At 44.5% G+C, this 19,873-nt stretch overlaps 1 protein-coding gene across 1 annotated transcript in view; it reads right to left on the bottom strand.

Moving 5' to 3' along the window:
* LOC126456339 (sialin-like) overlaps nt 1-19,873 on the bottom strand; it is a 136,775-nt gene that overhangs the window by 16,698 nt on the left and 100,204 nt on the right. The window contains exon 8 of the mRNA XM_050092092.1: nt 16,643-16,884. Within this exon, the coding sequence (XP_049948049.1) occupies nt 16,643-16,884 (242 nt within the window). The remainder of the gene's footprint in view (nt 1-16,642; nt 16,885-19,873) is intronic.

Raw genomic sequence — 19,873 nt, 5'->3', positions numbered from 1 at the left:
CTGTTCTTGTATATAGATAACAGACCAACAGAAAATATCAAATAAAAAAAATAATAAAAATATCAAACCGAAAAGTCAACCAAATTCATAAGGAATACAAATTAATACACAATCTGATGAAACACTTAGACTCTCAATTTACGTATTTATAAAACTTTATCGCCTTTCGATAATTCACAGCTCAGTGAAAAGCTCAGTAGACAGAGTAAATACAATGGTTTTTCGATCATGTCAAAACTGTTGAACTTGGATAAAATTCAAGTACTAAATACGTAAGCTGCATCTCTAGTTGAATTTTCTAAACTCACTGAATTCACATAAATGCAGTAACTAACTTAACTTATGGAATTTTGTAACGTCGAAACAATAGTTAAAGTTGAAAAATCATGTTCAGAAAAAAGACAAAATTCACTTCTAATGATTCCTTTAAGAGTATTAGCAACAGCTAGCCTGATCAAATTACTCGGTCTGTTGGAAACAGGAATGCTAAATTATATTTATGTAGAATGTGATCGTTACACAGAAGTTGATATATTAATTTAAAGTTCCCAACATCTGTTTGATATTTAGTCTACTTTTAAATAACTCCCAGTGATCTCCGTAAATAAATCCATGTACAAAAATTGTATGGACATTGGAAACGGTGCGCTACATTTTGCACGGAGAAACTGAGTATTCGAGTCGTTTGTCAGGTGTATTATAAGACAGGTGCATTAGTTCATTCTGGTGTGTGAAAGGATTCTGCAATGTTAGTGTCCATGTTCGAAGTATAATGTGTATGGAACATAGGTGGAGCAATATGTAACGTTAACAATGAAGAATATACTTTACTGAAAATGACAGTCTTCAGTAGTTTACTTCGATTCATTTAACAAAATATTTATGTAAAATTTCTGCAGAGTTTCTGCAATGAACCTCGATATACACAATACATATCTTCGACTTCAACGGGATCATCAACAAAAAAGATGAGTGCACCGTGCCCCGAATTTTTTTGAGCATCAAAGAATCTGTAGTGTTGAACTCACTTCAGGTGAGACTGCACTTGGAAAATTCCGACGAGATTTCGAGGGAAGCTCGCACATTGTAGTTTTAACCATAAAGTAACCATTTTTGCACATATTCCCAGATATACCCAAGGCAGTCCACATCGGCATGGGCTTTTATCTGCGAAGTGGCTGTTACTGTGGATATACCTGCAGATATCCACATCAGTGTGACTCTTTGTCCTGAAAGTAACTATTACTGTGGATGTCCGCATCAGCTTGGGCTTTCATCTGCAAAGTAGCTATTACTGAAAAGTGTAAAGTGATCCAAATGAATACTAAAATGCATCTGCTAAATTCTGGTTACACAATAACTCACACAGATCTAAAGGATGTTAATTCATCTAAATACTTTGGGACTTCTGTGGGAATGATCGCATAGATAATATTATGGTGAAAGTAAACCAGAGATGTGATTTATTGGTAGAACACTTAAAAGATCCAAGAAGTTTACTAAAGAGACTGCCTACACTATGCCTGTCCGTCCTCCTTTGGAGTATTGCTGTCTGCTGTGGGATCATTACCACATAGGATTGACGGAAGACATCGAAAACCTTCAAAGTAGAGCAACTCATTTTACATTATTGTGAAGTAGAGGAGAAAGTGCCACGGATATGATACGTGAATTTCGTTGGCAATCATTAAATCAAAGGCGTTTTTCGTTGCGACAGGATCTTCTCATGAAATTTCAATCATCAAATTTCTCCTCCGAGTGTGAAAATATTGTGCTGGCGCCAGTACACATAGGGCATAGGGAGAAATGATTATTGTAATAAAATAGGAGAAATAAGAGCTCGCGCAAGAATATTTAAGTGCTCTTTTTCCTGCGCGCTTTTCGTGAGTGGAACAGTGGAAAAAATAGCTTGAAGGTGTTTCGAAGAACCTCTGCCAGTCACTTAGTTGTGAAATGCAGGGCAGTCTAGGTCTAGATTGCTATGGACATACCTGAGGATGTCTGCATTATCATGGACTTTTATCAGCAAAGTAGCTATTTCTGTGGATGTACCTGCAGATGTCTGCAGTAGTGTGTGCTTTTACCTGCAAAGTACTTCCTGCTGTGGATTTACGTGGAGATGTCCGCATCCGCACAGACCTCTACCTATTGTCAATAGGTTGTTGGTTTTTGTCTGCGGAAAAGTCCGGAGTGATGGTTTCCCCCGAATCAGGCAGCTCAGGGTACAAGCTTCGCACTATGGAAACTGAGAATCCCAATGACTTCTCGACCTTTAATTTGTGGTGTCCCATGCAATGCACAGCCGTGATCTGGACGTGATCAACGGCGCTGATATCGCTGGTTTTGTTCATTCTGTGGTCGAATGTGACGCCGACACTCAGTACAAGGTATAACTACGAATTACTCGTGTGATACTTTCAATTATTTTATTCTTCTTCAGACACAGTAGCTGCAGCTACCTACAATTTAGTTTCTCGTAACTGTAGAATTAATAGCTAAGCTGAAATGTCTTACAGCGAATCGATAGTCATACACTGCTAAAATACATCTTTGTAACAGTCAACTGTACATGTCAAGTTGCTAATTACTATCATTCTATGGATGTCGCTATTAAGTTTGCTGTTCTAATAGTTTTGAATTATTCTGGTTTAATCATCAAGAGTGCATCATTGGTGAGCATTGTCGCTAGTCAGTTTACTTCGAGTCGAAGACTGCATGTTTGTTTGTGTTTGTGATTTTCCATCAGTAAGCGATAATGCGTTACTCTAACCTATGTCTTACTGATAATTCGTCGTTAAACTGGTGTTTCCACCACATCAGTAAATCAAAATATTTGGTGGGGTCCATGGGAGGGTTGGATACTCTGAGCTGCTGTTCCAGCTCTCTGCAAACCCACCCACAGAGCGACTACAGTCATCGACATGAACTTCATGAATTTATCTACAAAAGTGTGTCGAACAGATCAACACAATGAGATACTGCGTACGTCACCATGACCAATCTAATCGGTGGAACAACGGACCGAGAATGTTGCCAACCAACGCAGTGGAAAGTAAAAAAACTCAAAGGAATTGTTTTGGCTATATCATAACAAAAAATGGTTCAAATGGCTCTGAGCACTATGGGACTCAACTTCGAAGGTCATCAGTCCCCTAGAACTCAGAACTACTTCAACCTAACTAACCTAAGGACATCACACACATCCATGCCCGAGGCAGGATTCGAACCTGCGACCGTAGCGGTCGCGCGGTTACAGACTGTAGCGCCTAGAACCGCTCGGCCACCCCGACCGGCGATGTCATAACAGGATAACTTCTTAATTACCTTTTTAAAAGTAGGTGAGAAAATTGGTTCAAGAAAATTTTGTGAAATGAAGCTTTTAACTTAATAATAAACCATCTCCAGCTGGAATCTTCTGCAACGTATCGGAAGGGTTTGACTGTATAATCGTAGAAAAGATATTCTAGTGGAGAAGATAATTTTGGGGGGGGATACATGGTTCAGCGAAGGCCTGAGTTTGTTTCTGTTTAAGGAACAGGTTGCATAGTGCAGCACTGCGAAGTATGGATAGTATACTAGAAGGACGCTACACAATCTGCATGGGGCGATGGCACAATGGGCGATCCCCTTGTTTCGGTCATGAGCCAGCTATTGTTCTTGCTCTGTTTTAATTATTTATTATTCCGTTTTAATCAGTAAGCAGATTTGAAGAGGTCAGCGGAAGAAAATGCTATTACACTCGAGCGTACTTTGAGGACGTGCATGCTATTTTTTTGGTTGAATGCAAAGACAGGAACATAAATTTGATAACATAAAATAATTTATGTAATAGAGAGCAATTTCTAGCAGCACATACCAGCAAGTTGGTATCAACATGTAGTGAATTCGGAAGCACAACAAACAGAGCGATGAAACTAATTATTACTAAACTAAACACTAGCATTTTCTTCCGCTGACCCCCTTCAGTCGGTCGTTTTCACTGATTCAGTGAAATGTATAAATAGATGGTTCAAATGTCTCTGAGCACTACGAGACTTAACTTCTCAGGTCATCAGTCCCCTAGAACTTAGAACTACTTAAACCTAACTAACCTAAGGACATCACACACACCCTTGCCCGACGCAGGATTCGAGCCTGCGACCGTAGCGTATAAATATATAAACCTGGATATTTTGACATTGGAGTAATTGGCGTGACAGACAGTTCAAAAGTTGTAACATACAGATTCAAGTTATTTCTCCTTGACTCCTACTATACCCTAGTGTAATGTTTGAATAGAGAGAATTAGGTACTACAAACAAGTAAATGGCCGGCATGTAACCATATCTGTATTTCCTAAATTATCTGTGGAATCTTTTGTTCAAATGATACTTTGACAACGTAACTTGTATCGTTAACATGATCTACGGAGCACGAGTGATCGAGGCCATTGCGCCCATTCACGAACAAGTGTTGGCCCCCCTGCAAAAGTTTTTCAGGAGCTCGTGTAGACAGGCAGTCAGGGATACTAGGCCATTGAAGGTCTTCGCGGAAGAAAACGACAGGAATGCACGCGGGCTGTGGTGGTGAGCTTTGTCACCAGCGCTGTCCACGCAAACTTCGAGCGTGTAGTCGGTAACTGGGCGCCAGTCTAGCAATAAACATCCGAATGCTAAAACTAAGACCATTTCAAATGTCCATCGTAGGCTGTCATATTCTTTACACAAGATTAGCTGTATTGCACTACAGTAGCGGACAGTTTCAGCTTGCGTCAATTTTCATTTGCCTGTCATAACAATATCGCAAAAGAAAAACGGTAAAACTTTTTTTTAAACATCGTTACATTTCGCATATTGCGACTGATATTTTACTATTTACAGCTGCGTCTGTGGAGTGTGTATCATTATAGTAAGTAATAAGTGACAACGCCGAACAGAGCATTTACGTCAGTGAACATTTTGTACATACGATTAACGTGGAAATATTGCGACTCCAAGGGAAGAATCATCGCCATTATCCGCGCATTCGGAACCGGATCTAACAAATCGCCGTTTCTTAGATTTGCTTCTATAGCAATCCTTCACTGATCCACCTCCTTAATATCAAAAAATTGTTCAAATGGCTCTGAGCACTATGGGACTTAACTTCTGAGGTCATCAGTCCCCTAGAAAATAGAACTACTTAAACCTAACTAACCTAAGGACATCACACACATCCATGCCCGAGGCAGGATTCGAACCTGCGACCATAGCGGTCGCGCTGTTCCAGACTGTAGCGCCTAGAACCGCTCGGCCACTCCGGCCGGCTCTTAATATCACCCACAACTCGAGATTAGTCCTGTGGGGTAAAGTTCAAAATAGCTTCTTTGGTCAGCATTTACACATTACTGAGACAGAATGTCTTTTGTTTCCTGGCATGGCCGGCCGCGGTGGTCGAGCGGTTCTGGCGCTACAGTCTGGAGCTGCGCAACCGCTACGGTCGCAGGTTTGAATCCTGCCTCGGGCATGGATGTGTGTGATGTCCTTAGATCAGTTAGGTTTAAGTAGTTCTATTTTCTAGTGGACTGATGACCTCAGAAGTTAAGTCCCATAGTGCTCAGAGCCATTTGAACCATTTTCCTGGCACTTAACTTTTCCCTTAGTCCACCTAAATTTAACAGGGTTTAAATAAGAGTGGTATGGGGAAAGCCTGATGAGACTATGTCCTCTCACCGTCTCTCCGTCGACCTGGTAGCATGGTCTTTTTGGGTTCAACAGTTCAGTAAGTTACATTAATTCAGCCTTATTCATACCAGGTCTAATCCCGTGTCCGCAGAAAAATATCTGGTTTCCCCCCCTGCACTGTCGGAGCTTTAACAACGGAGTGACATGGCGCTTCGTTTATTGCTATCGTTGATTTGGGTGAAACATTTTGTAGCAGAAAATTGAAAAAATATTCCGTGAAATATGGGGCATTCATTTCCTCAGGGTAGTCACTTTTCTTTCTGCAATAAAACTGCTATAAACAGTTTGAAATGAGGCCACGAGCCGAGGCAACGTGAAGGACGGCTACCCCGCCACCCTTCCCATTCCTAACGTTGCTTTTATTATTCCTTCAGCTGTGCGGTCCATCCGTTCTATTGTCAATGTCTCGTGAAGCCACGGGTCATCGCTGAATGAAACGCTCGTCACGCCATACAGATAATTGCATCTCCAGGGCATTAAGCAATTTCTCTCGATGATATACTAACTCATGACCTGGTCCGTGGATTGGAATTTTCGTTACAACCTTCGATATGGTTGAAGCCAGAGAACGTGTTCTCAGACGGTCGCTTATATGCCAGGCCTCCTCTTGAAACATATCACACTGTTACTAAAACAACGGCAATACAAAAAACGCTAGTTCGCAGCGACAGTTGACGAGCACAAAACCTACAATTCTCTTAAAAACACTGCGCTTCACAACGAGACGAGACGAACACTCAAGCGACAGATACTTGATAACACGTGCTATTGTTCACCGACGGGGTGGCAACATGGTGCGCTACATCTGCCAAATTCCTGATGGTGCGGGAAGGAAAACAATCGTATCATGAGGTGGAGGGGAGGTGGGGGTTACGTGGGCAAACTCATCGTGTCACCTCAATCGGGACGAATTGTCAAAAGTTGCAACTTATTTTAATCGAAAAAAAATATTTGCAATACTGGCTGAAACTGGATTCTCTCGGAAATGAAACCAGCTACAAGTTCAAAGATATTAGTAAATACGAGTGTACGTTAAATGAAAAAAGTTAGAGGTTTATGAAACTTCCTGGCAGATTAAAACTGTGTGCCGGACCGAGACTCGAACTCGAGACCTTTGCCTTTCGCGGGCAAGTGCTCTACCAACTGAGCTATCCAAGCACGACCGACACCCCGTCCTCACAGCTTCACTTCTGCCAGTATCTAGTCTCTGAAGCTGTGAGTACGGGGCGTGAGTCGTGCTTGGGTAGCTCAGTATTGTTCGGTCAGAGGCTTTAGCTGCCCTCTGTAATAAAAAAACTGAGTGAACGGTTCAATGAACAACCTGAACGGGTGTCATGAGACGTCCGCCCCGATCATATACAACGAACAAAATAGAACAAAATGAGATCAACAAAGAAAGGAAAAAAAAAGAAAAAAAGTTGGTAGAGCACTTGCCCTCGAAAGGCAAAGGTCCCGAGTTCGAGTCTCGGTCCGGCACACAGTTTTAATCTGCCAGGAAGTTTCATATCAGCGCACACTCCGCTGCAGAGTGAAAATGTCATTGTTAGAGGTTTATTTTTCTATGCATAAGGTTCACAGCCAAAGATTCTTCTGAAACATCGATAAAGGCATGAATGTTGAAGAAATTAAATCTGTTATTCAAAAATCTTGTTACAGTCATGTCTAACTGTGGCGGGTTTTTATTTAGACTTCAAGCCACTTGCAAGTAGTCAATATTACATACCTATGTCTATTCAATGGCGCCATTCGGCCACCGGTGGAAAAACAGATACCGTCCGCAGCTGAGAAGGATGTGCATGGCGGAAATATGGCTGCGATTGGTGTGATGTGGTCTAGACAGATAGTATGAGCTGTCCTAAAAACATTTGCAGGAATGCATCTGTTTAAAAATTGTAATTGTGAGTTAGTTACAGAGGTTTGACCCATGTAATATATTAAATCGTCTCACGTCTTCAGTTCTCCAGTGGTTCCGATATAATGTGAATCAAACTACCATTAGTGTACATGGTGGCAGTAACTGCTGTATCAATAATTCATTAACACAGGCATTGTGTCCCTCAGGAGAAGATGGAGGGTGTTGTAAAAAGAATGATTTGATTTCCAAACTGTATATTTATTGATAAAAACATACTACAACAATGGGCCGAATTGCAAAATACTCGTAAAATCCTAAAGTTTTAGGTATGCTATTAAAAATGCTCTTTGCGTCCTCCAGAAACAGCACGAACAATATCTAGACGGTAGCTAAATTCGTCATAAACTTAACTCGATGTACGTGATGGCAGTTGTTACTCCGTTGTTCACTTCTTGTATGTCACTACGTAAAGGGGAGCTGAACACACTTTTCTTCATTTATCCCCACAAAAAAAGAAGAGGTGGAATCACGTCTGGCTATATTGGAGACTCCCGTGCGCCCTATTCAGAGTTGAAGTGGAATGTCATTGAGAAGCTGACGTACGTTGTATAAATACATAAAAACTGAAGCCAAATACTGAAAGTCTGCTAATAAAGCACCAGGCCCACATCTCCCATTATACACTTTAAGCTAAAAAAAAGAAAAAAAAGAAATTGGCATATCACGAAGGACTTGTCCGAATGAGATGGAAATCTGTAGATGTGATGTACATGTGCAGACAAACATATCATTATAATTTCAGAAAAATTGGCTGACTTATTCAAGAGAAAGAGCTTCATAAATCGAGTAAGTCAATAACGCGTTGGTCTACTTGTGGCCCTTATGCAAGCAGTTATTCGGCTTAGCATTGACTGAGTTGTTGGATGTCCTCCTGAGGGATATCGTGCCAAATTCTGTCCAACTGGCGCCTTAGATCGGCAAAATTCCTAGCAGATGGGAGAGCCCTGCTTACAATGCTCCAAACGTTCTCAGTTGGGGAGAGATCTTGGACCTTGCTGATTAAGATAGGGTTTGGCAAGCCGAAAGGTAAGCAGTCGAAACTCTCGCCGCATGCGAGCGGCCATGATCTTGCTGAAATGTAAGCCCAGGATGGCTTGCTGAGAAGGGCAACAAAACGGGGCGCAGAATATCGTCGACGTACCGCTGTTCTATAAGACTGCGGCAGATGACAACCAATGCGATCCTGCTACGAAAAGAAATGCCACCCCAGACCATTACTCCTGGCGTTTGATCGTATGGTGGGCGACAGTCAGGTTGGTATCCCACCACTGTCCGGGAAATCTCCAGACATGTCTTCGGTGGTCATCAGGGCTCAATTTTAAGCAGGACTCATCACTGAAGACAATTCTACTCCAGTCAGTGAGATTCCAGGCCGAAGACACTTCTGGAGACCCCAGACAGTGGTGGTAAACCAGTCTGATTATCACCCGCCATACCGTCCGCCCCCGGTAGCTGAGTGGTCAGCGCGACAGACTGTCAATCCTAAGGGTCTGGGTTCGATTTCCGGCTGGGTCGGAGACTTTCTCCGCTCAGGGACTGGGTGTCGTGTTCATCCCCATCGACGCGCAAGTCGCCGAAGTGGCGTCAAATCGAAAGACTTGCACCAGGCGAGCGGTCTACCCGACGGGAGGCCCTCGTCGCACGCCATTTATTTATTTATTTACCCGCCATACCGCCCGACAACCAGGAGTGATGGTCTCGGGCGCCATTCCATTTCATAGCAGGACCCTTTGGTTGTCCTGCGCCACCCTTACAGCACAGCGGTACGTCGATGATTTCTACGCCCCGTTTTGCTGTTCTTCATGGTAAGCCATCCTTGGCTTACAATTCAGCGAGATAATACATGCACACACACACGGCCTGAGTTTCTACCGCTTGTCTTCGTGCTTGCCAAACCCTGTCTTGGGCAGCAAAGTCGCCGTAGCTCTCCCCTTTGAAGAACGTTTGGAGCATTATGGACACGGAACCATAACGGGATTTTGACGATCTAACGCACCAGTAGTGTCGAATGTTTCACGGTATCCCTCAGGAGGACTTCCAACAATTCTGTCATTCAGTGTGAAGCAGCCCAATATCGCTTGCATGAGAGCCAGAGGTGGACAGATACATTATTGACTTGCTCATTTTGTGAAGCTATTTCTCTTGAATAAATATCATCCAATTTTTCTGAAAGTGTAATTATTTGTGTAGCTGTATACCACATCTACCAATTTTCGTCGCATTTGGATAATTTAATTGCTTAATTGCTTAAGAACTACCTTTAAAGCGATTTATGATCACTGGTTCAATATAATTTTTAACATTACTGATACGGGCGATGCTTGCATTGTTGTTATCTGCAGTAGATTGCCTCTTCCCTTACATTTTGTTCGAAAGGGCAGCCGTTCGCGGCCTGCCAGAAGCTGACGTTGTCACACTTTTTTCGAAAAGTCACTAATATATTCCCTTGGCATACAAATAGAGTAACTTCTTTTTTGTAAGGAAAGCCTCCTTTGCTCAATTCAAAAAATTGCACAACTTCACATTTAGCAAGGCCAAACTAAGCCGCTGAGCACTCTAAAACCAATATATTCAACATCATCATCTTCAGAATCCACACCATGACGAACTGCTGTTCGTACTAGAAGTTGCCCAATGTTATATCAGCTCAGAATGATCAGTACATACCATGTGAGAATGTGTAAAATCCCTTACCTAGGTTATAGTTACCCAATACCGCCAGTTCCGTTGGCAATATCTCTCAAGTGTGTATATGACAAGACTTATCAAGGCTAACGCGTATTGGGTTTTCTTAATCGATAAGATGAACGTCCACTCTTACAAAGGAAACCATTTGTACGTGACGGAGCAACGCGTCACATCTAAAGAATGCTGCTCCAGACATATTACGTGCTTCTTCTGCTTGAAGATGCTCACATTTGAATTTCTATATTACTTATATTGCTTAAACGTATCGCTTTATGAAAGACGAAATGAGGACTGGGGTTCAACGTCCCGTCGACAACGAGATCATTAGACACGGAGATGAAGATCGCACAGGAGAAGGAAATCGTCCCTGTCCTTTCCAGGGAACCATCCGGCATTTGTCATCAATCCTAGATCTGTGTAGCCCTACAGATCCGAACCACTGTCCTCCATAATGTGAGTCCAGTGCCTTAGCACTGCGCCACTTTACTCGCTTACCGTTTTATGGTACTAATGGTCATGTATGACGGGCCGTCAAATGAAAACGATTCAGATAGAAAAAAAAACTGTTAATTCTTTCAAAATCAGTCGCCGTATCTGGTAAAATTTAAAGAATGGACATTTATTGGGCCTGGTAAAAGAAAACTTATGAAAGATGAAAACTTCGACTTGAAAATGAAAAACCAGGAAAGGGAAGCATGGAAATCTCTTAAACAAGTGGCAACACAGTTTTATAGGCAATAAAAAAACCCAAACTAAAAGAATATTGTTGCCGATCTGTTAATTGACTACAAATTGCTTGGTTGCAACATGAGTGTTAAAGTTAATTTCCTTCATCATCATCTGAATTATTTTCCGGGAAATCTTGCATCTGTCAGTGAAGAACAAGGAGAACGATCCCATCAAGACATAAAAGAAATGAACGAAGGTGTCAAAGACGCTGGGACATGAAAAAGATGGCTGACTACTGTTAGATGTTAAAAAGAGAAAATCCTCAATTCCACAGCAAGGAAAGTACAAAAAGAAGTTTAGAAGGAAAAAGGAAACGTTACTACAAAGACTTGTAGTAGTGCTGTAATGAAGCCTTACCAACTTATCTTACTCTATGTATGAGATTAACCTATGTTTAATATGGTGTACTAACACTGTACATAAATAATACTGATAGAAAAAGTGGCCTTTTTTAGGATTTTCCTCCAAGATTCACCCTTTTTGTAGACAAACCTGACGAGAAATTCTGAAATCAGCGTCAAAACCTACATGAAAATCAGTTATCAAATCTAAAACAATTCTCAATTTTTTTTTACAATTCTACATACTCTGTAATGTCTTAGCAAAATTCCTAAATGCAACTCGCCGGACAAAATATTAGTCACCCATTTAAAACGATAATACTGATGGCTATTGAGCGCTGCCAGAAGCTGGAAGATTCTGAGAATCCCGCAGATGCTGCCTGTGCACACCTGGAAACGAGTCGTTCATTCCTTTCCTGTAGTTCTCGGAACCGGCGATCCCACCCTCCCTGCTTGGGACGCACTAGTGGATTTCTGCGAAGGGCTACGTTGAGGAAGTCAATGAATTTTCTTGTGGTTTTCGTGTGACAGCAAGATTTAGTTGTTACATTTCACGAACAAGAATGTAAAAAACAGGGTGTACAAAGAGGTGGCTGAAACTTTTCTAGACGTTATTCCAGCTGTAGACCAACGTTTAATGAAATCTATGTACAACATTTGATATCGCGTATCGGAAAAGAGCTCAGAATCGTCCAGTTGTCTCAAAGAATCCAATAAAAGGGAGGGGAGAAGACCTGTTTAAACCAACACGATGGTAAGTGCCAACAAAAAAATAGCTTTCACTGATCTCATTATTGTATTATCCATAACTATGTTGTGTCTATTATTTTACAGGTATTAAGAATTACTGTACTTTACAAAGGATCAAGAGCTTCCTCATCCTAGCGTATGAAACCTTCACGACTCTCAGAGGAACACACACGATTCTGAATCAGACCAATATGTCTGCAGCTTCGTCTTTCGTCAATCCATTTTTGACACCTTTTGCACAATTATTCTTCCGAGAAATCTATGAGTACATAGTATACTAGTCTCCGGTGGCTGCCTCGGTTTTCTCCTACTAGCTTCCATACTAACTTTCAAAATCCAGAGCAGTAAAATAATGTCTAAAAACGTCGCACTGTACGTCGTACTTTCGGCGAGGCAAAGTCGCAGCTACTGAACTATGGTCCGTGGCCTCTGGCCTGTCGAGCAGACACTGCAGTCCTTGGTCTACGCTTAAATCACAAAAATCCCCTACACAGGAAGGGACCCGGGCTCTGGATATAACTGAGAAACTACACTAGTGGCCATTAAAATTGCTACACCACGAAGATGACGTGCTACAGACGCGAAATTTAACCTACAGGAAGAAGATACTGTGATACGCAAATGATTAGCTTTTCAGAGCATTCACACAAGGTTGGCGCCGGTGGCGTCACCTACAACGTGCTGACATGAGGAAAGTTTCCAACCGATTTCTCATACACAAACAGCAGTTGACCGGCGTTGCTTGGTAAAACGTTGTTGTGATGCCTCGTGTAAGGAGGAGAAATGCGTTCCATCACGTTTCCGACTTTGATAAAGGTCGGATTGTAGCCTATCGCGATTGCGGTTTATCGTATTGCGACACTGCTGCTCGCGTTGGTCGAGATCCCGTGACTGTTAGCAGAATATGGAATCGGTGGGTTCAGGAGGGTAATACGGAACGCCGTGCTGGATACCAACGGCCTCGTATCACTAGCAGTCGAGATGACAGGCATCTTATCCGCATGGCTGTAGCGGATCGTGCAGCCACGTCACGATCCTTAAGTCAACAGATGGGGACGTTTGCAAGACAACAACCATCTGCACGAACAGTTCGACGACGTTTGCAGTAGCATAGACTATCAGCTCGGAGAACATGGCTGCGGTTACCCTTAACGTTGTATCACAAAATGGCTCAAATGGCTCTGAGCACTATGGGACTTAACAGCTGTGGTCATCAGTCCCCTAGAACTTAGAACTACTTAAACCTAACTAACCTAAGGACATCACACACATCCATGCCCGAGGCAGGATTCGAACCTGCGACCGTAGCAGTCGCACGGTTCCGGACTGCGCGCCTAGAACCGCGAGAACACCGCGGCCGGCGTTGTATCAGACAGGAGCGCCTGTGATAGTGTACTCAACGACGAACCTGGGTGCACGAATGGCAAAACGTCATTTTTTTCGGATGAATCCAGGTTCTGTTTACATCATCATTATGGTCGCATCCGCGTTTGGCGACATCACGGTGAACGCACATTGGAAGCGTGTATTCGTCATCGCCGTACTGGCGTATCAGCCGGCGTGATGGTATGGGGTACCGTTGGTTACACGTCTCGTTCACCTCTTGTTCGCATTGACGGCACTTTGAACAGTGAACGTTACATTTCACATGTGTTACGACCCGTGGCTCTACCCTTCATTCGATCCCTGCGAAACCCTACATTTCAGCAGGATAATGCACGACCGCATGTTGCAGGTCCTGTACGGGCCTTTCTGGATACAGAAAATGTTCGACTGCTGCCCTGGCCAGCACATTCTCACAAAGTGAAAACGTCTGGTCAGTGGTGGCCGAGCAACTGGCTCGTCGCAATACGCCAGTCACTACTCTTGATGAACTGTGGTATCGTGTTGAAGCTGCATGGGCAGCTGTACCTGTACACGCCATCCAAGCTCTGTTTCACTCAATGCCCAGGCGTATCAAGGCAGTTATTACTGCCAGAGGTGGTTGTTCTGGGTACTGATTTCTCAGGATCTGTGCACCCAAATTGCGTGAAAATGTAATCACATGTCAGCTGTAGTATAATATATTTGTCCAATCAATACCCCTTTATCATCATCATTTCTTCTTGGAGTAGCAATTTTAATGGCCAGTAGTGTAGATCCGACAGGTAAGGCCTGCACCTAAGTGAAAATCGTCGACCTTAGATGGGCAGATCGGATCCGTCAAAATATCTGCGAAACTAACCTGAGGTTGTGGTCAGTCGTAGAAATCACCCAGCCGGCTAATGGCGCGCAACAGCAGTAGAGTTTATGGAAGGAGATCGCTGACAGCTGCAGTGGGCTTGGTCCGGCTACTTCACGCGTCTTCTTCGTCCAATCACGTAACGCAATTTTGTATACGTCTCTATGATAACGCCTCATTGTTATCACAGCTGTATAGAAGACTACTGTTCTCGCCTGCAGTGCTTCGCATTTGAAAGCTGGATGCAGTGCTGCCAGCTGGCAGGGAACTTTGGCGACTCTGACACATTACCAGGCATTCAAGTGACCGTTCTTTGCCGGCTAAGTCATGGTAATGAAGAGCTGAGCCACCTCAGTAAGATGGGCCAACAAGACAGACTGGAAAAAGCGAGCTATGGCGTTTGCACGTGTCCATGGCAATATCGGGAATAAAGTTACCCGATTTGTTGGTTATCAACGCGCACTGTTTCTTCAAGGAATCGTATAACAGTCGCAGTAATGTAACTCTGTGTAAGAACAGTGGCCTCAGAAAAATTCAAGCCGACGGGGATAGAAGACGAGGGAAATACATTGTCAGCGACATTCGGTTTCAGATCTGACAGGAATTTATCCTCCCAGTGAACACAGGTCCATATCAACCGCTGCCTAAGGGAAATTTTCAGAAGTACCTTTAACCAGCGATTCTCGTTCATATCATATGATCTGTGGCAGAAGAAATTACGCAGCGGTAATATCACCACGGTTAAAGACAGACTTTCATGTAGACCACACAGCTTCTCGTAGACACGCAATGCTAGATGGGCCTAATTACAGAAGGCAATATATTTCAGCAACTAATAAAATTTATGAGAAGTGGCCACTTTGCGACCATTAGTTTCTGATACTGTCTTGAAAACGAATTTCATTTTATAGGAATCGAATCATTACAGTACAAGTATTATATAGGGTGCTTCAGGTACGCCGCAAGCTCTGCCCAGCATTGCGAGTGGAAAAGTACCGGGGAGGAGGGCAATGACCACCGCTAACGCTCACCGGGCGTCTGACAGCAGCGGACGCCGTATCGGTTTCAGACGGAAGTCCCATAAAATCGTTGTAACATTTAGGGTTTCACACTGCTGTCTCAGTAGCGTCTGCTAACACAGCTGTGCAGATATGCAATCTGATAACTTTCACACTGTTAGTGCGTAGAGCCGTAGACTGATAGATTCAGATATTGTTGGTCGACATCAGTACTGCAGCTGCCTATCGCACTCTGTGTTTGATAGAGAGGTCAATCCTGAAATGATCCTTGTATGAAGTGTGGATGTATTCATCGGGGTACGTGAACTGGCAGAACACTCGACGATCGAGTAGTTAAAATGCTCGTCAGTTACACAAAGAGCTTCTGCATGATCCGAAACTAGCAGTGTGGTGTGAAATTAGTGCAGCACGAATTATTTGACCAACTTTTTGCAAACAAAATAAGGTATAATTTCTCACAGGAACGTGAACAGAATATAATTCCTCACAGGAACGTGAACATAATATTACAGTCCCTTTCTTTCTTTCTTTCTCTCTCTCTCTCTCTCTCTCTCTCTTTTTAGCTCTATGGTAGTATTACGAGAGTAGTTTCTATCATTTTCTATTATTAAAAAATCCCGAAGCATTGCCATAGATGCATTGTTCCACGACCTAACGCTTCGTCATCAACCAAGTCAAATGTGAAAACCACTACAGTGAAGTCATCCAAGGGAAAGAGAGGTAAACCTTTGGCAACAAAAAAACAAGTTTCTTCAAAGAAGCAGTCTCGTCTGACCCGTAGCTGCTCCGTGGAGTTGGGACATAAAGACCACACGGTAAATGCACAGTATATCTGTCTGCAGTAAACAGGACCAATAACAAAATTTAGAGGATTCCACAACACTTTAAGAAAAATAACCACTTTATTCTAAGGTACAGAGGCATAAATTGCTTTAAAACGAGAATAACTCAAGGGCACGCCATAGAGTACGATACCACTTACAATTGTCCTCCCCCCGGTAGCTGAGTGTCAATCCTAAGGGCCCGGGTTCGATTCCCGGCTCGGTTGGAGATTTTCTCCGCTCAGGGGCTGGGTGTTGTGTTGTCCTAATCATCATTATTTCATCCCCATCGACGCGCAAGTCGCCTAAGTGGCGTCAATTCGAAAGACTTCCACCCGGCGAACGTGTTACCCGATGGGAGGCCCTAGTCGTTCGACATTCACTTCACTTACAATTTAGTTGCTCACAAAGGGTCGCTTTTCGTATACAAGACCACAGATTAGTACAAATACTCACGTTTCCTTTCGTCAGAGCTCCGATGACAAGTGGTGTGAAAATCCCGGTGGAATTCATGAGCAAGTGCAAAATCCCAGCAATCGTTCCAGCGAAGTTCCGAGCCAGGTCAACGTGGTTGAGGTAGCTGCCTCCGTAGAGACCGCTGTTGGCCACCAGCACCAGTACGAGGAGGACCACGATAACCTGAGTCTGGCACTCGACCAGGGTTATCGCCACCAGGCACGCAGCTGCACCGATGCTAGCTGAAACCAAAAGGAGCTCGTTAACCGATGCAGCATCACCATTTTACTTAAGCCAAACTGTGTGATACGCTGCACAGGTACAGCAATGTCTTATTATAAGTAATTATAGGATTGTAAAGTCTTCTTCAGGAAACATCTACACTCCTGGAAATTGAAATAACAACACCGTGAATTCATTGTCCCAGGAAGGGGAAACTTTATTGACACATTCCTGGGGTCAGATACATCACATGATCACACTGACAGAACCACAGGCACATAGACACAGGCAACAGAGCATGCACAATGTCGGCACTAGTACAGTGTATATCCACCTTTCGCAGCAATGCAGGCTGCTATTCTCCCATGGAGACGATCGTAGAGATGCTGGATGTAGTCCTGTGGAACGGCTTGCCATGCCATTTCCACCTGGCGCCTCAGTTGGACCAGCGTTCGTGCTGGACGTGCAGACCGCGTGAGACGACGCTTCATCCAGTCCCAAACATGCTCAATGGGGGAAAGATCCGGAGATCTTGCTGGCCAGGGTAGTTGACTTACACCTTCTAGAGCACGTTGGGTGGCACGGGATACATGCGGACGTGCATTGTCCTGTTGGAACAGCAGGTTCCCTTGCCGGTCTAGGAATGGTAGAACGATGGGTTCGATGACGGTTTGGATGTACCGTGCACTATTCAGTGTCCCCTCGACGATCACCAGTGGTGTACGGCCAGTGTAGGAGATCGCTCCCCACACCATGATGCCGGGTGTTGGCCCTGTGTGCCTCGGTCGTATGCAATCCTGATTGTGGCGCTCACCTGCACGGCGCCAAACACGCATACGACCATCATTGGCACCAAGGCAGAAGCGACTCTCATCGCTGAAGACGACACGTCTCCATTCGTCCCTCCATTCACGCCTGTCGCGACACCACTGGAGGCGGGCTGCACGATGTTGGGGCGTGAGCGGAAGACGGCCTAACGGTGTGCGGGACCGTAGCCCAGCTTCATGGAGACGGTTGCCAATGGTCCTCGCCGATACCCCAGGAGCAACAGTGTCCCTAATTTGCTGGGAAGTGGCGGTGCGGTCCCCTACGGCACTGCGTATGATCCTACGGTCTTGGCGTGCATCCGTGCGTCGCTGCGGTCCGGTCCCAGGTTGACGGGCACGTGCACCTTCCGCCGACCACTGGCGACAACATCGATGTACTGTGGAGACCTCACGCCCCACGTGTTGAGCAATTCGGCAGTACGTCCACCCGGCCTCCCGCATGCCCACTATACGCTCTCGCTCAAAGTCCGTCAACTGCACATACGGTTCACGTCCACGCTGTCGCGGCATGCTACCAGTGTTAAAGACTGCGATGGAGCTCCGTATGCCACGGCAAACTGGCTGACACTGACGGCGGCGGTGCACAAATGCTGCGCAGCTAGCGCCATTCGACGGCCAACACCGCGGTTCCTGGTGTGTCCGCTGTGCCGTGCGTGTGATCATTGCTTGTACAGCCCTCTCGCAGTGTCCGGAGCAAGTATGGTGGGTCTGACACACCGGTGTCAATGTGTTCTTTTTTCCATTTCCAGGAGTGTACAAGCTACACACGAATCAGTAAAGTTATTATCCCTAAACAGTGCCGATAGCATATGCTCAACATACATTTGCCAAATGACATGCCCATCCTTGTACTAGAACTGACATGTGATTACTTTTCACGCAATTTGGGTGCATAGATCCTGAGAAATCACTACCCAGAACTACCACCTCTGGCCGTAATAACGGCCTATATACATCTGGGCACTGAATCAAACAGAAGTTGGATGGCGTGTACAGGTACAGCTGCCCATACAGCTTCAACACGATACCACAGTTCATTAAGAGTAGTGACAGGGGTATTGTGACGAGCCAGCTGCTCGGCCATCATTGACCAGACGTTTTCAATTGGTGAGAGATCTGGAGAATGTGCTGGCCGGGGCAGCAGTCGAACATTTTCTGTATCCAAAAAGGCCCGTACAGAACCTGCAACATGCGGTCGTGTATTATCCTGCTGAAATGTAGGGTTTCGCAGAGATCAAATGACGTGTAGAGCCACGGGTCGTAACACATCTGAAATGTAGCATCCACTGTTCAAAGTGCCGTCAATGTGAACAAGAGGTGACCCAGACGTGTAACCAATGGCACCCCATGCCATCACGCCAATATGGCGATGACGAATACACGCTTCCAACGTGCGTTCACCGTGATGTCGCCAAACACGGATGCGACCGTCATGATGCTGTAAACAGAACCTGGATTCATCCGAAAAAATGACGTTTTGCCATTCGTGCACCCAGGTTCGTCGTTGAGTACACCATTGCAGACGCTCCTGTCTGTGGTGCAGCGTCAAGGGTAACCACAACCACGGTCTCCGAGCAGATAGTCCATGCTGCTGCAAACGTCGTCGAACTGATCGTGCAGATGGTTGTTGTCTTGCAAACGTCTCCATCTGTTGACTCAGGGATCGAGACGTGGCTGCACGATCCGTTACAGCCGTGCGGATAAGATGCCTGTCATCTCGACTGCTAGTGATACGAGGCCGTTGGGGTCCAGCACGGCGTTCTGTATTACCCACCTGAACCTACCGATTCCATATTCTGCTAACAGTCATTGGATCTCGGCCAACGCGAGCAGCAATGTCGTGATACGATAAACCGCAATCGCGATAGGCTACAATCCGACCTTTATCAAAGTCGGAAACATGATGGTACGCATTTCTCCTCCCTACATGAGGCATCACAACAATGTTTCACCAGGCAAGCCGGTCAACTGCTGTTTGTGTATGAGATATCGGTTGGAAACTTCCCTCATGTCAGCACGTTGTAGGTGTCGCCACCGGCGCCATCCTTGTGTGAATGTTCTGAAAAGCTAATAATTTGCATATCACAGCATCTTCTTCCTGTCGGTTAAATTTCGCGTCTGTTGCACGTCATCTTCGTGGTGTAGCAATTTTAATGGCCAGTAGTGTAATAAAAGGAAAACC

This window comes from Schistocerca serialis, chromosome 2, assembly GCF_023864345.2.
Source record: "Schistocerca serialis cubense isolate TAMUIC-IGC-003099 chromosome 2, iqSchSeri2.2, whole genome shotgun sequence".
Taxonomy (NCBI): Eukaryota; Metazoa; Arthropoda; class Insecta; order Orthoptera; family Acrididae; genus Schistocerca; species Schistocerca serialis.
This window is presented reverse-complemented; position numbering and strand designations above follow the sequence as displayed.